Consider the following 15,754-nt stretch of genomic DNA (forward strand, 5'->3'; position numbering starts at 1 on the left):
CCAATAATCCCATCTCAGCTAGCCACAACTTGTTTCAAAGGCTCCTCCACACTATTCATAGAGCAAAACCCATTTTTAATGCCCTTTACAGATCACAGTCATCTGCAAGAACATAATGTGACAAACTAAGCATTGTAGTATCACAGACAGACACAGGCTGAGAGGAAACAACTGCAGAGGACCTCCTGTCATTCGTGATTTTTTTGTTCCTTACCTTATGAAAAAATTAAGAATAATGTTGAGTATTTTTTAAAAGCTCCATTATCCAATATAACAATAAGTTAAAAGTCTTGATACATTTAATCTAAGATATCAGCTTGAGTTAAAGCACAGATTTCTGTCTTTCCCATTGAAATATGAAACTAAACTAGTATTTGCAATTGTTCTTTCTGAAGAAAATAAAACTGCTCTGAAGTCCATCACACTATAACCTAAACTTCTCACTACTTCCATAAACAAAAACTTAAGAGGCAAAAAGATTGCATTTTACATTTGGATGGTAAAAAAATAAACATCACTCAATGGGTGAAGGCTTAAGGAAGTCAGAAGCAAGCTTAAGAATCAATATTTTTTATTTACTCCTTAGTAGTATAAAAGTTGTATATAAACTATTTTGTTAAAAATACATTTGATAAGCAAATTTAAGAAAAGCAGACTAATATGGCAATATCCATACCCTACAAAATAGCAATGTAGTGTTACAGGCAATGGAACAGAACAGTTTCTAAATCCTCTCTTACGTAGGTAACAATGCAAAATTCAATTCTTGCACGTATCAGGTCTTATAATACCTTACATAATTACTTTATACAGTAAACAATATTTTACAAATCCAACATCTTTCCATCCCTTTTATTCTATGTATTATCAATGGAATCAAAATAGGAACAACTTTTAAAATAAGTAAAAAATACATATTACTGTTTAAACTTTCTTCCATCCTTCTGCCATTTATTTGAAGTACTAATCCATCACATATCAAAATACAGTATCAAGAAAAACTGCCCTATTTCTAGAAAAAATTCTGGGGATAGTCTTTAAATGTATTTTCTTTCTGAAAATTATTTTAAAACTGCTGTTTTCTCCAATGTGCCCTTTTTCCAATAACATTTTATACTCATAGCTATTAATCTCTTGGAAACTGAAAGTTTATTACTACCACCAATACTAATTAAATCTTCTAGAAATATTCTTCACACAAATAATCATGTGACGCTTAATGTATGCCTGTAAGATGAGGTTGGTGTTTATGTTGTACTTAAATATTGAAGAGATTTCACAAGCTGATTTTAAATTTATGGGAGCAGGGAGCAGTGCTTAACACTGAAGTTAGAGTCCTGGCCAAACAGCTATTTTGGGTACCCAAGGAAAGACAATTATCTCTAAAAATATCCATTTTTAAAAGAACAATGAAACAGTTCTTATTTTCAAAGTTTTGGGTGGGTAGTGGTGGGGTTTTTTCAGCAGATACAGTATCGCTGAGAAGTATATGTTGATAGGCGCCGTCAGTATCTTGTGAATACACATAGTAGGAAGACCATCAGCAGCACATACTTGCAACAAGGGCAAATAAACTTGATGTTTCCTGACAAGACATGGGAGAAACTAATACACAGGCAGGAAGAGTAATTTTGTACACACTGATTGTTAACACTGCCTGCATAAATCGATGAAGAAACACAATTCTCAGATATGAAGGAGAAACACAATTTAGAGCACTTGTATTAAAAAGATTGAAGGTTATCAATTTAAAATAAATCTATTTCAAAAACATACACTGATTTTCATTGAGTTCATAAAGCACATTAAGTTACAGTTCTCAGAATATAATGCAATCTCTACTAAAATGCCTTACAATAGAGCTTATATTCTTAGGCACTCTGAAATTATATGATTTTCTATTACACAGAAAAGTTTGCTGAAGTGTAACAGAGATTTTCTTCCCCAAAACAAGTAACAGGACAAAGCTGAAATCAGAAGGAGATACAGAGAGTTAACATCATAATATGAAAGGAGTAACACTGGCTTAAGATTTGGGTGTCAATGAATACAACTACCCTTAGTCCAATAAAGCCACTCTGAAGCACTTTAAAAAAATTTATGGAATATATACTAATGCCCAATATTCCATATCCTTATCTAAGGGTTGAAATATGTTGCCTTAGCTTAATAAGGAACCTGTGGGTAAGAAAAAAAAAAAGCAAAACTATTAGGCACTCTTCAAATATGAGTGAGCAGTTACAAGAAAACAAGGGAACATAAGGCCTTGAGGAAAGTAACCTCACCAAGAGCTCATCCAAAAGATGCTCTTCAGCCTGTGTTAAGTAGTAAGGGAGAGGTACAGGTCCTGGGAAAAATAATTTAATTTAACATCTGTGAAAAACTGAACCAGTCTCTACTGTGAGGTACCCTGCACAGAGTTCGAGGGCTTATGTAATAAAGGCACACACGCAGATTTGGCTGATTATTTCCTCCTATGTTTTACTTGGCTACAAGCAGTAAGATTGAAAGAATATTTTCATCTTCCAAAGGCTGGCTTTTATCTTCAGCAAACACTTGTCAATTCTGCAGCGGGCAGAACAGGAGAGGAAAAATCCAGATGGACCACGGGGCTGAATGCAGTTTATCCACGAGATAATTGTATTATTCTTAATATTGAGCTTGTAAGTGCTTGTCTAAGTACAAAAAGAGTTTAAGACTTGATAAAGCTTTTACCTTTCCTGTCCAAAAATGTGTACATATGCTTTCTTTCCAAGATGAAGCCATTTGTTATGATGTCCACACAGCTCAACAGTATTTAAGTGTCTAAATCTTACGATTTCACTGGTCAAAAACGATTAAGGGTTTAACCTTGCAGGAATGACATCACAGAACTTGTAAAATGCTACACTGCCATAAATACATTTCCTTAAATAGTATGCATCTCTTGGGAATTTTCAGGTTTCTCCAAAGTGCTTGCAGACAATCATCGTCTAAAGGTTCCACCTGTAAGAGAAGAAAACAATTCTAAAAATAAAACTAATTTTGCTATGTAGGTTTAAGATGGACACACCAAATAAAAAGTTATCGGGTGCTCTGAAATGGAAAAAAGAAAAGCCACAATTACGTGAAGTACTTGCCGTGCACTCCAAGTTTAGCATGTGTAATCAAAAAGAGGAACTAAAAAGTGAGGTAGTACTCTTGAAATGCATGGACAAACACATGGACAAACTGACAAATCACATCACAGTGCGAAGCACCACAAATGGAAAATGTTACACAGCTTCAGTGTACCAGCACCAGTTTCTGTTTACCCAGTAGCTTAAAATGGATGTGCGAGAGCTCAACTCAAAGTTTTGATTTCAGTTATCAGCTGCATTATCTACTACTCCTTATGTGCCATCAAGCATATTTGAAATAAAATTAACTGATGAAATGGAGTCTGCTGGGAACATGGACCTTGAACACATAGAGAAGACATGCTACAACTTCTAATGATGCAGCCAGCAAGACACTAGATAAGCTGAAACACTGCAGAGGTCGCTTCAGAACGTATCAGTTTAGGGGAAAAAAAGCCCTGGACTTGAGAGTAGCAGCGAATATAGGCAATCAGCAATGCTACTTCATTCAGGTAATGTCCAACTCAGGAATTCCACCTCATACAGCAACTCCCAGTAACAGTGATTAAAGTCAGCCACAAAGCAGGAATCTACTGCCCCTGAATGACAGAATAATCTTTTCTGGAAGCAGTTAAAAATCCATTTATTTCTGCCTTCTTCCTCTGCATCTGAAGATCTGAGTCAAATTCCCAAAACTATAAGCTTTAATCAGGAAGGTATTGACTAGAGGCACAGAAGCCTTAAATAGTGCTTATCTATTCAGCTTCAGTAAATTGGGCTACAGTAATTTATTAGAAGTCTGAAATAAGTAGCTGACGCAAAGGTCTAACCTGTTTACATGTGAACAGCTTCTCATGACAGTACACAAAAACTGATCCAGAACCATGCTAGGGAACAGTATCATACCCTTTTTCAAGCAAGACCTGTTTATTTTTTGTAGCGCAAATCAGACAGACCTGGCTAATTTCCCAGATGATTTACAAAATAGCTCTGTTGGATTAGAGAGACCATTAAAATATTCTGCTGAGCAATTTCTCTGCTATTAAGAACATTTGTTTTCAGAGAGGCAAAACTTTTAAGCCCAAGGGAGGTTCTACAATAAAAAGCTGCCATAGATGGACAAATTTTTTATAGCTTTACTATCATATCTCTCTAGAGAACAGCCTATTTTTAAATGAAAGTAGTAATGGTTTAAATTTATAGAACTTTTAGGTAATTACAGGGAACAGCTTTTCTGTATAAGAGCAGAAATAACAGAGAGAAAACTGGACTACAAAATATTTTGAGTGACTTCAAAATTATGGGGTTTTTTTTAAGTAAATTGCACTGTAATTTATTTTCATGTATGCTCTATTCTTTCTATTTCTCACGCTTAAAGAGAAGATAACTAGCTTGCCTTTAAGTAGAAAAAAAATCCTATTATGAACATTCTGATGAGATTTCTGTATCTCCCACTAGAGATACAGAAAAGATATAAAAATAGTCACAGAACTAACAAAACAATTAGCTTGGCATGGAAATACCAATCTAGTGAAGGAAGATGTTATCTCCTATTGCATTTAGCTAATATTGATTTTTTTTAAGAGAAGAAATAGAAACCACACCAACATAAAAAAACCTTGAGCACAAGGACATTATTCTGAATCAGAAAATAAGAGTACTGTTTGCCTTTCACTGACATCTGTAGATCCTTCACAGATTTCAGTGCAACACTGAAGCAGCCACTAGGCACCTATAATTTGCCAAAATGGGCTACACATCAAAAAGCGAAACACGGGCATAGACAAGTATGTGTGCAGTCTGGTCTTAAAAATGTCCAGCAGTAAAGATGCTTCTTCCAATTTATTAGTTTTTGAAACCTGAGCTCAACCTCCTTGCAATTTAGCCTATCACTGTCTTCTTATTTACTGAGGGGGGGAAAAAAAAAAAACCAAAGTCAATTTACTTCATTATCCTCCACAACTTTTTTATTATTTGGAAGCGTACCACATCTCCAAGTTTCTCTTCCTCTACAGCAAGGGTTCAAAAAACCTGAGTATGATTTAGTGATGAGGCATAGAGGCCAGACAAATACACTCTGCTTAGTTCAACAGTCAAACCAGTGCTGCCAGTAAGGGTTGCAAGGAATATCCCACTGCATACCAGCTCTCTAACCTCAAGATACTCAAGGGCATTTGAGTCTTGTTGCTTTTCTAAACAGACCCGATTTCCTCTTGTGCTTTTCTCTCTTCCATTTGAGGTTACCAATAGTTTGATACAACATAATTTTATTCTCTCTCTCAGCATACAGGGAGTTTGGCACTGTGCAATTTGCTCACTTTCATCAAGTCCAGTACATTTACTGTGTTACCACAGAACCCTTCTTCCTCAAGGGCCAGGTCTGAATTTTGAATCACATTCGTGTAAAATCACTTTTTCCCTTCACATTATCCATCAGTATGTCATCAAACAGAGGCAAATCATATTAACCTCCAGGGTTGTTTTTCCCCCAACATTCTAAACTGTTAAAAAAAAAAAACAAAAAACCACAGCGAGGATTGCGTTTCAAAACCATGCCGAGTATGATTTTCACATGCTTAACAGAGTAATTCAAGCAATTCACTGACGTTTAATGACTCACAAGGAAACCTCAACCTCCTGGCCTAGTTAGATCCCTGTGAGATCAGCAGGTTCATGTGACTCCATTGCTATTAGTCAAATCTCCACAGATCTATCAGAAAAGTATCTAGTAAGCAATCATCTTATACAAGCATGCAGTACAAAGCAGCAAGCATAAGGAAGGAGCTGGAGTTACTGAATAACTGTAGTTATTCCAGTGATACAACTGTCAGCAGCACTTGTTTGTTTTGGACAATAAACACATTGCCACTAGATCTGAGCCACTGTTTATTGCCAAAAAATTAATATGCAGACATTTTATCTGCTGGACTAGTGATGCCACACCCACAAAAGTTATTTCAACACCTACTCTAATTACAAAGTCTGAATAAACAATTAGATAAGAATTTGGTTGATAAAAAAGCCTTTCCTAATTTATCATTACCTGAATGACCACATGTAATTTTTGCAGACTTGTGTAGAGAATTTTGAAATTTTGAAATTGAAAAATGAGTTTTCACACAGAACTGATGCATTTTCAACTGTACTGATTACTCTTCACATATTTCACAACTTAACACTCTCAGTATGAATTCCAAACAGTCAAATGACTGATACCTGCATTTATTCTGAGCTTCTCCTCTCCTGCATTTCCTGTTTCACAGGTGTGGCAGGGGCTTCGCTCACATCCTGTTTCGCAGGCGTGGCGGGCATCTCACCATTGGCGCTCTCCACGCCAGTAACGGACATCAAGCTTTTCCGCTCTTTGGCATTTGATTTGTGGTCCACTTTTGTGACTCGAAACCTGAGGGGAGCAAAAGAAAGTTCACTATTTCCTCACAGATGAGTTAGATCATTCTCAGGAGCAACAGCATAGGCAGAAACAAATTTCCACGTCCCAAGAACAAGATGTCAGAGCATCTTGTGGACCCTGCTTCACTTCAGAGCATCTTCCTTCCTATCACCTACAGGTATTTCTAATACTCACTACTGCTGAATCACACTTTCTTAGGGAATTGTGTTTTGAAGCAGAATCCACAGATTGCACACCACTTCTTAGGATGGTAATTTTCAAAGACAACTACAATATAAGGTAAGAATTAAAAATAACAAGGAGAATGAAGTGGTTTCCATAGCCTTAGACTCACTTGAGAAATACCAAATTCAGAAACAGAGACATTTATTAGCGTGCAATTCTTGTTACTTTTTAGCCTGTATCAAACGAGCAAGAGGCTTAAATTTACACCCATGGTAAATCTCCAAACTTTACATAGTTCTTAAAAAAAAAGAAAAAAAAAAAAATCACATTTACTTCTTCCAGAAATAAGTACAGTGCAATAGTAACAGGGTTATTAAAAAAAAAAAAAAATTACTGACCTTATAAACAGAGCAGAATCAGTGAGTATCTGATCCAACACTGGCCACTGTAGCATTCTAAGAGAAGCGTACAACAAAATGACCCGAAGCCTTACCTTCCCACAGAAAGGACTGTAACTTCTCCAATACGACTCCTTCTGTTCTCTTTAGCTTTTTGAGCAGGCTTTATAAGGTGCCATCGTTTGTGACTACAGCGAGTACAAACATCCTTTTCTACCACTCCTCCAACAGTATGGAAGTGATGGGCTTTGCAGCTGTGTCTGAACGGAACAACACCTGGTGACAAGGGAGTCCCTGGACTCACTGGACTCTCAGGAGAGGTAGGAGATAATGGGCTGGAGGAAAAAGAAACAAAGAAAATTTAATGCTTACCATAAAATACTATTTCTTAAAAAGGAAAAAGTATGAAATCCAACCTTCAGTTATGTCTAGTGAATAACCAGTTTTTACAGGAAACGTGTATTTGTGAGGATGCCCAGGTTACGGTTCCCTCCAATAGTACATTTTTGCAGTTACAATCACTTTCACAAATTAATTCAACTGCAGTCACGTGGTTAAGGTAACTAACACGAAAGACAAGGAAATTAAGAGGGGGGGAAAAAAAACAGACTAAAGTAGAAGAGAACTGGTTACATGAACTTATATGGATGAAGACCTTTAATAAGCTGATTACACTCACAAAAGAACTACCTTGGAAAACTGTGGTATTTCAGAATTGTTACATGATCTCAAGGAACTCCCAGAAGAAGAGCACAGTCCCACAATATTGAAAAGAAGCAAAACTAAAATGTGTACCACAACAAAAAAAGGAAACCACATCATGCAGTTTCAGGGGAAAAAAAATAAAATTTTAAGTACCTAGAAAGAAAGAAAAAGCAGTACAACCTCCAAAAGGCATTCGAGATTTTCTAATCAAATCAATCTGATTTTCCTCTAAAACAGAAAAGCAGATAGCATAGATAGAAACAAGATTTTTTTTAACTTTAGCATCAATTTAAATATCATCTTATAACACAGAAGGCCAGAGCTCATGAAAGGTGAAATAAATGTAGAGTAACGCAGCTCACATTGTAAAAAAAAATTAAAAACACATACAGAAAGTACTGTATCTGCAATTGCTGTGAAACTGCAAAGACATATTAAATGTGGATTATTTGGTCCTGATGATATCAAGTGCTTTAAATAATTCACTGGGTAACAGAATAGAATAATAGCTAAAGCACCCAAGACTGGGTCACCCATAGCAACTGTAGAGGTCAAGATAAGAAATTAGAATGATGAGAGGAGAACAAGCATATGGAAGACACTCACACATACACAATCTTACTAAAAATACTGGATGTACTGCAGTAAGGACAAGACAAATTCTCAGTGTTTTAGCAGAAAGCCTTTACACAAACCCAGATTAAAAAGCAACAAGAAAGATAAGCATTCTTAAGAAAAAGAGGATCACGAGCTGAACATGAATCATTAACAGTTTTCTTGCTTAACAAGGACAAAACAGTGAAATAACAGAAGTATAATCTGTGAACCTAAATCTACATTACTCAGCATTAATCATGCCACATCTGATCCTACCATGCAGGTTCAGAAATGTTATTTCAAGAAAGATACAAACAAACTGCAGAGACTCCAAAGGGGAAAAGAAAGAACAAATTAAAGAAGTAAAACATGCCAGAGAAGACAGGGTGTGGTAGTGTGAGAATTGTTTTATTAAGTTATGAAGTTATTTTTGTAAGATTTTTAAGTTATTTTATAATGGTTTAGTTCACTGTATACCCCTGTGTTCTGCATTGGTTTTCCCTTCTGCATCTGTTGTTTTGTCTATTGTAAAACCCGACGTTTTCTGTCATTCATCCCTTCCCTGCACCTGTCGCTGTCAATCCCCGCCCCCCCCTCCTCGTGGTCGCCTGCCTGCCACTCAGAGACCCTTCCCTGGCTTCTAGAATCCTCCGGGAAGGGTGCCAAGTGATAGGCTGGGGCCCGGGAGACCCCCTCCCCTCATTTTGTGATTGGTCCCCAGTCCCATGGTTCACACCCCCGGTTAACCCCCCCGATCCCTGTGACTGGCTGACCGGTTGTCACCACCCCTGTTTCCACCCCACTTTAAAAGCTCGTGCACGCCTGCCCCCAGGGTCTCTTCTGGGCTGTGGGTCAGAGAGTGCTGAGCCCCGTGCTGCCTCTCCCCCTGAATAAAATCCTGTTTAACTGAGCCCAGAGGAGTCCGCCTTTTGATTAGCTGCCGTGGGTTGCATACGCCATCTGCTGGCCGTCGCTGAGAGGGGAACCAAGACCCACAGGGAGGAGGTGGCTCACCCGACTTGCCACCCCGACCTCACCCGTTGCCGCGGTGCAAGAGACTGAGCTAGCCCGTGGCCGCGCTCATCAGCGCAAGGAACAGCACCGCGACAGCGGTTGGCGCCCAACGTGGGGCCCCCACCCTCAGGACACGAGGCGGACCCCGCGGCACGGACTGAGGCTGCAAGAGCCTGAAGAAAAGTCCTTGGACGCCCCGCTACCCTTGGTCGAGCGGCTTCGTAAGATCACGCTCCCAAGGGACGAAGAGGACAGCCTGAAGCGCCCAGCAGGTCCTCTTCAGGCAGCTAATCTCGAGACCCCAGGCTTTATCGCATCCCAGGAGGGGGTAAGCCTTCTTCGTGAGGGGGCTTACTTTCGGAGGGTGCTCCCGGTGTGGAGACCCTAATTTCGGGAGGGATCCTCCAGGAGTGGGGGGGATCCCAGGCTGCGCAGCTCGGGGGGGTGGTGGTTAGCCTCATCCCCCTGCGGATTACTCTCCTCGGGGTGCTCTTTTGTTCTTTTTCGTTTTGTAAACTTTAAGTTTCGGGCAGTTGTCTTTTGGGTGGAAGTGTCCACAGGGGTTTTAGACACTGCGATTTTATTTTTCGGTGCGGACCCCCCGGGTTTGGGTTTCAGGTTTTGCCCGGTTTTAGGGGAGTGACCTCCGCGTTCGTTTTCTGTTAAGTTTGCTTTTGTCTGGGTGTCATCGAGTGGGCAGCAGGCAAGGGGGATTTGTTAGGTGTCCCCGAGCCCCTGATTTTGGTTTCGGTTTCGGAGAGATGGGCGCAAAACTCTCCGCTGCCCAAAAAGGTGTGTATTATAGTTTTAAGTTGGTTGTGGAGCTCGCCCAGTTAAAGGTTTCGAGGGGCGAGCTCAAGGGGTTTGTGAGGTGGCTTTTCCTGCACTTTCCTCATGTGTCCCCAGAGCAGGTGTACAGCCCCAAGTTTTGGACGGTTGTAAAAAACAAAATCCATGATCTGGTGCTCCAAGGGGACAAGCAAGCCACAAAATTCTTTAATCTGGCTGTGCAGCTCTCAGCAGCTGCTTCAACTACCACCAAGGGAGTGCAGAAAAAGCCCAGTTTTAGGCAAACCTCCCCCTGTTCTCCCTGTCCCCGTTCCCCTTCCCCTTGTCCCCAGAAGGGAATTCTGAAGGGAGCAGCAGGACCCCAACCTGCTGGCTCAGGCTCCCCCAGGAATTCTCGACCCCCCCCGCCCGGGCAGTCCTAGCCAGACTGCTCGGGGTTTCTTGGGCAGCCCTGGCCGGGATGCTCAAGAATTCCACCCTTCCCCATCTTACCCAGTTAATAAACCTCGTGTCAGATTTAGTCTAGCTGAGACTCCCCAACCACAAAATGGCTCCCCTACCCCTTATCCCCAAGATGGAGGAGACCGCATGGCACGGTCTTCCCCATCCCCCTACCCTCCTTCCTTCAATCCTTTTCTTCCCGCCCCAAACTCTTCCAACCCCTTCCTTTCCTATACTCCTCCCCTTCATAAAAGGGCTCCGCCCATGCCTCCTCCCTCACCGAAAACTCCACCCTCGGCTCCTCCCAGCTACTCCTCCCACGGGAACGCCCACATGACATCATCGGGTTCCCAAACCACGCCCCCTGCCGGAAGACCTGCCTCCTGGGCTGCTAGTTCCCACGCTCCCCCTGCTGGTTCCCACGCTCCCCCTGCTGGTTCCCACGCTCCCCCTTCCGGTTCCCACGGTCTGGGCCTGGAGGGGGCGGGGCCAGGGCCTGAGCCTGCAGGGATGCATGAGCCTTCCCCTGTTCCTTCGGTATCCCCAGTCGTTTATAAGGGCTCCCGAGGAGGGCAGCGGGTCCGAGCGATCCATCACCCGTTCCCCCAGGCCACCATCCGGGATCTGTGCAAGGCCCATCGAGATTATGGGCGGGACAGCCCCTATTTCAGGGGTTTGCTCCGTTCAGATCTCGATGCTGCTGTCGTTATTCCTGCGGACCTGAAGCAGCTGTTCTCCTGCCTGCTTGACTCAACAGAGTTCAAACTGTGGGTAGCGGCATGGAGGCAGCAACTCAGGGAGGCCTTGCCCAGTCTCCTCCGAGACCCGGAGACTGCGGTGGATGACAACGGGAACCCCCTCACTTTAGAACACCTTATGGGTGAGGGGAGATGGGCCGACCCATCGGACCAAACCTCAGATATCCCCATCAAAGCCCTCCAGATTGCCAGGGAGCATGCGGTCTCCGCATTTTTTGGAATGGTGCCAGACGGCCCGGTCGTACCCTATTACAAGATCATGCAGGGGGCCAAGGAAAGTTTCACTAAGTTTGTCGAGCGGCTCACCCGAGCAATCGAGGTGCAAGTAACGGAAGTGGCGGTAAGGGATGGGATCTTGAGGGAGATGGTGTTTGCAAATGCAAATAATATGTGTCGGAGTGCAATTTTGAGTCTCCCTCTGGACCCCCCTCCGACCCTTCCAGATATGCTCAGGGTGTGTCAGCTAAAGGTCCCCTACATGCAGGGAAACGACCGGGAAGGGAAATCAATAACACCAAGAGTTTCAGCAGTGTCTGGCACCCAAGGACCGACACGCGGACCGTATGTGCCCCAGAAGAACCGGTGTCTAATCTGCCGGGAGCCCGGGCACTGGGCGAACACCTGCCCACTGCGGGATGCCGTGGAAGCTTTGAAAAAGAAAAGGGGGGAAGGCGGGGGGAGTGGGAACAGGGGAGGGTCGGGAGATAGCTCCCGACAGTTAAACTAAGGGGGGAGCGCAGGTCCGCCCGGCGCGAAGATAGAAATAGGGCGGACCAAGCAGCGGGGGAGGGGGAAGAAACATCTAGCGCCAATGATACGCTGCCTTTCACTGAGACAGGCAATAATACCGGACGTGACACACCGAATTTGACATACAGTACTGACCATGACCTTTCAAAGCCAATTTTAGTAACATCATCAAGGCATGAACCTTATCGGCTGCGGCTCACCGAAGGGCTCTATCTGAGGACGGCGGATTGGACCTTCCTTTCCATAAACACCAAAGAACAAGGAGCCTGGCCAGTCCAAGGAAAGGAGCTTGTCATCATCGGGGACTGTAAGTACACCCCGCAAGAGGTCGAGATTCTTCCAGGGGTTCTCGTCAACAACCCCGGAGATCTCGTCCTCTGGCTGCGCTGCACCCATCCACCCACATTTATTCCTAAGGGACAGGTGATCGCACAAATCATCCCTACCCGGAAACTGAACAACACCCCAGTGGCTTGCCCTGTGCAAGCCATCACTGAAGAAAGGCCCCGGGTAGACTGTGAGTTCAGGGTGGGCGGGGAAACAATTAACATCACTGGTCTTTTAGACACCGGGGCAGATGTGACTGTTGTGCCAGCCCAGGATTGGCCGTCACATTGGGCTCTGCAGGACGTAGCTGGACACGTTCAAGGTGTCGGAGGGTTGCAATTGGCGAGACAATCCAGGAGCATAGTGCAAATTAAGGGGCCAAAAGGACAATTAGCTAACATCCGTCCTTTTGTTTTAGATTATAAGGAGCCTCTGCTTGGCAGAGATCTCATGTCACAATGGGGGGTCAAAATTGACATACCCGACCCCTCAGTGGAAATTTCCGCAGCGTCCATTGACGAGCGTCCCACCAAGAAACTTAATTGGCTGACGAACAAACCAGTTTGGGTGGAGCAATGGCCGCTTTCAAAACCTAAATTAAAAGTGCTCGAGGAGCTCGTGAAGGAGCAATTGGCCAAGGGCCACATTGTAGAAACCGACAGCCCTTGGAATTCCCCAGTTTTTGTGATTCAAAAGCCGGGGAAGGACAAGTGGCGGCTCCTTCAAGACCTCCGCCAAATTAATAATGTTATCGAAGACATGGGGTCTCTCCAACCTGGGATGCCTTCCCCGACTATGCTCCCCCAAAATTGGCAATTGGCTGTAATAGATATAAAAGATTGCTTCTTTCAAATTCCTCTGCACCCTGATGATGCCCCACGTTTTGCTTTCTCGGTTCCCACCATCAACCGGGAAGCCCCGAGGAGACGCTATCACTGGCGAGTTCTCCCGCAAGGGATGAAGAACTCACCTGTTATCTGCCAGTGGTATGTGGCCTCCTTGCTGTCCCCTGTCCGCGCAGCCGCGGGACAGGCCATCATCTACCACTACATGGATGATGTTCTGGTGTGCGCCCCGAATGATGACATGCTTTCCCATGTGCTTGGTCTGACAGTCGATGCACTGGTTGCTGCAGGGTTTGAGCTACAGGAAGAAAAGGTTCAGCGGATGCCGCCCTGGAAGTACCTCGGGCTTGAAATCGGAAAGCGGACCATTGTTCCCCAAAAATTGGCAATTCGAACAAAAGTAAGTTCCCTTGCAGATGTCCACCAGCTGTGTGGGAGTTTGAATTGGGTAAGGCCCTGGCTAGGTCTCACCACCAACGACCTAGCCCCCCTCTTTAATTTATTGAAAGGGGGAGAGGAGCTGAGTTCTCCTAGGGTCCTTACCCCTGAGGCAGAAAAGGCTTTGGAAAAGGTGCAGGACGCTATGTCCAAAAGGCAAGCTCACAGAATTGACCCAGAGCTTCCTTTCAAATTCATAATAATGGGAAAGTTGCCACACCTCCATGGGATGATCTTCCAATGGAAGAGCATCCCAAAGAAGGACCGTGAAGGGAATGATCCACTCTTGATCATAGAGTGGGTCTTCCTGAGTCATCATCGGTCCAAGAGGATGACCCGGCCACAGGAGTTGGTTGCTGAGCTGATCCGGAAGGCAAGGTTCCGGATCAGAGAGTTGGCCGGTTCTGACTTCGAATGTATTCACATCCCAATTGGCTTGAGATCGGGCCAAATTTCAAAAGCTATGTTGGAGCACTTGCTTCAGGAGAATGAAGCACTCCAATTCGCTCTGGACTCCTTCACTGGGCAAATTTCTATTCATCGGCCTGCCCACAAAATTTTTAATTCAGAAACTAAATTTATACTATCACTCAAAGAGGTTCGCAGTAGGAGGCCCCTCAAGGCTCTAACCGTTTTTACAGACGCGTCTGGAAGGTCCCACAAGTCAGTTCTGACTTGGAAGGACCCTCAAACTCAGCAGTGGGAGGCTGATATTGCCGAGGTGGAAGGATCACCTCAAGTCGCTGAGTTGGCCGCTGTTGTTAGGGCATTTGAGCGGTTTCCCGAACCCTTTAATCTGGTCACAGACTCCGCCTATGTGGCGGGGGTGGTATCCAGAGCAGAACAGGCGATTTTACAGGAGGTGTCCAACATAGCACTTTATGACTTGCTCTCGAAATTAGTTAGATTGGTTTCCCACCGAGAGCAACCCTATTTTGTGATGCATACGAGATCACACACCGATTTGCCAGGGTTCATCGCAGAGGGGAACAGGAAGGCTGATGCCCTTGCTGCCCCCGCTGAGATGGCCACCCTGCCAAACATCTTTATGCAGGCGAAACTCAGCCACCAGCTCTTCCACCAAAACGCGCCTGGCCTTGTTCGCCGTTTCCACCTTACGCGGGAACAGGCCAGAGCGATCGTGGCCGCGTGTCCATCATGCTCCCAGCAGGCTGTTCCAACTTTACATGCAGGGGTTAATCCCCGAGGGCTGAGGAGCTGTGAGGTGTGGCAAACGGATGTCACACACTTCCCACAATTTGGACGACAAAAGTATGTTCATGTATCCGTGGATACCTTTTCTGGAGCCGTGTTCGCCTCTGCCCACACAGGGGAGAAGGCCGGGGATGCCATAAAACACCTCATCCACGCCTTCTCTTTCATGGGCATTCCGAGGGAACTGAAAACCGATAACGGCCCAGCGTATAAATCCAGGGAGCTTCGTAGCTTCCTGCAGCAATGGGGGGTGGAGCACAAGACCGGCATCCCCCGGCATCCCCCGGCATCCCCCCACAGGCCAAGCCATGGTTGAGAGGACCCATGGGACCATCAAGCGTGTACTACATCAGCAGCAGAGGGTCCTCAAGACAGAGTCACCATCAGTCAGGCTGGCCAGAGCTTTGTTTACCATTAATTTCCTGAATTGTTCTTACGAAGGTCTCAATCCGCCCATCGTCCGGCACTTCGGTGCCAGCTCGCTGTTTGGGGTCAAAGAACGACCGCAGGTCATGGTCAGAGATCCTGGGTCTGGAGGGACAGAAGGGCCACACGATCTGGTCACGTGGGGACGTGGGTACGCCTGCGTGTCCACCCCCACGGGACCAAAATGGATTCCAGCTAAGTGGGTGAGGCCCTATGTTCCCAAAAGCCCAGGGTCTGGCAAAATCAACAGTCCGCAAGTCACCGTGGCAGCGTGGAGGCGAAAAAGGAAAACATCGAACGAGGAGAGCTGAACATCAGCTCCGGGCGGAGTCATCCCTTTCCCTGCAGTTGTCAAATTTAAGTAACGTATTTGTTT

At 44.4% G+C, this 15,754-nt stretch overlaps 1 protein-coding gene across 2 annotated transcripts in view; it reads right to left on the reverse strand.

Annotated features, from left to right (window-relative positions):
- Positions 1–554: 554 nt before the first annotated feature.
- The window catches only part of RELL1 (RELT like 1), a 31,512-nt gene continuing 16,312 nt past the window's right edge, over positions 555–15,754 (reverse strand). Inside the window, exons 5-8 of one of the 2 annotated variants that reach the window (XR_005701079.1) lie at positions 7,169–7,408; positions 6,315–6,501; positions 5,705–5,808; positions 555–2,985 (exon numbers count right to left, since the gene is read on the reverse strand). Coding sequence is in view for 1 of the 2 variants with exons in the window: in XM_040065477.2 (XP_039921411.1) it covers positions 6,321–6,501; positions 7,169–7,408 (421 nt within the window). In the remaining variant the exon portion in view is untranslated. The remainder of the gene's footprint in view (positions 2,986–5,704; positions 5,809–6,314; positions 6,502–7,168; positions 7,409–15,754) is intronic. The other variant, XM_040065477.2, reaches the window with a different exon arrangement.

This window comes from Hirundo rustica, chromosome 5 (genome assembly GCF_015227805.2).
Source record: "Hirundo rustica isolate bHirRus1 chromosome 5, bHirRus1.pri.v3, whole genome shotgun sequence".
In the NCBI taxonomy this organism is placed as follows: Eukaryota; Metazoa; Chordata; class Aves; order Passeriformes; family Hirundinidae; genus Hirundo; species Hirundo rustica.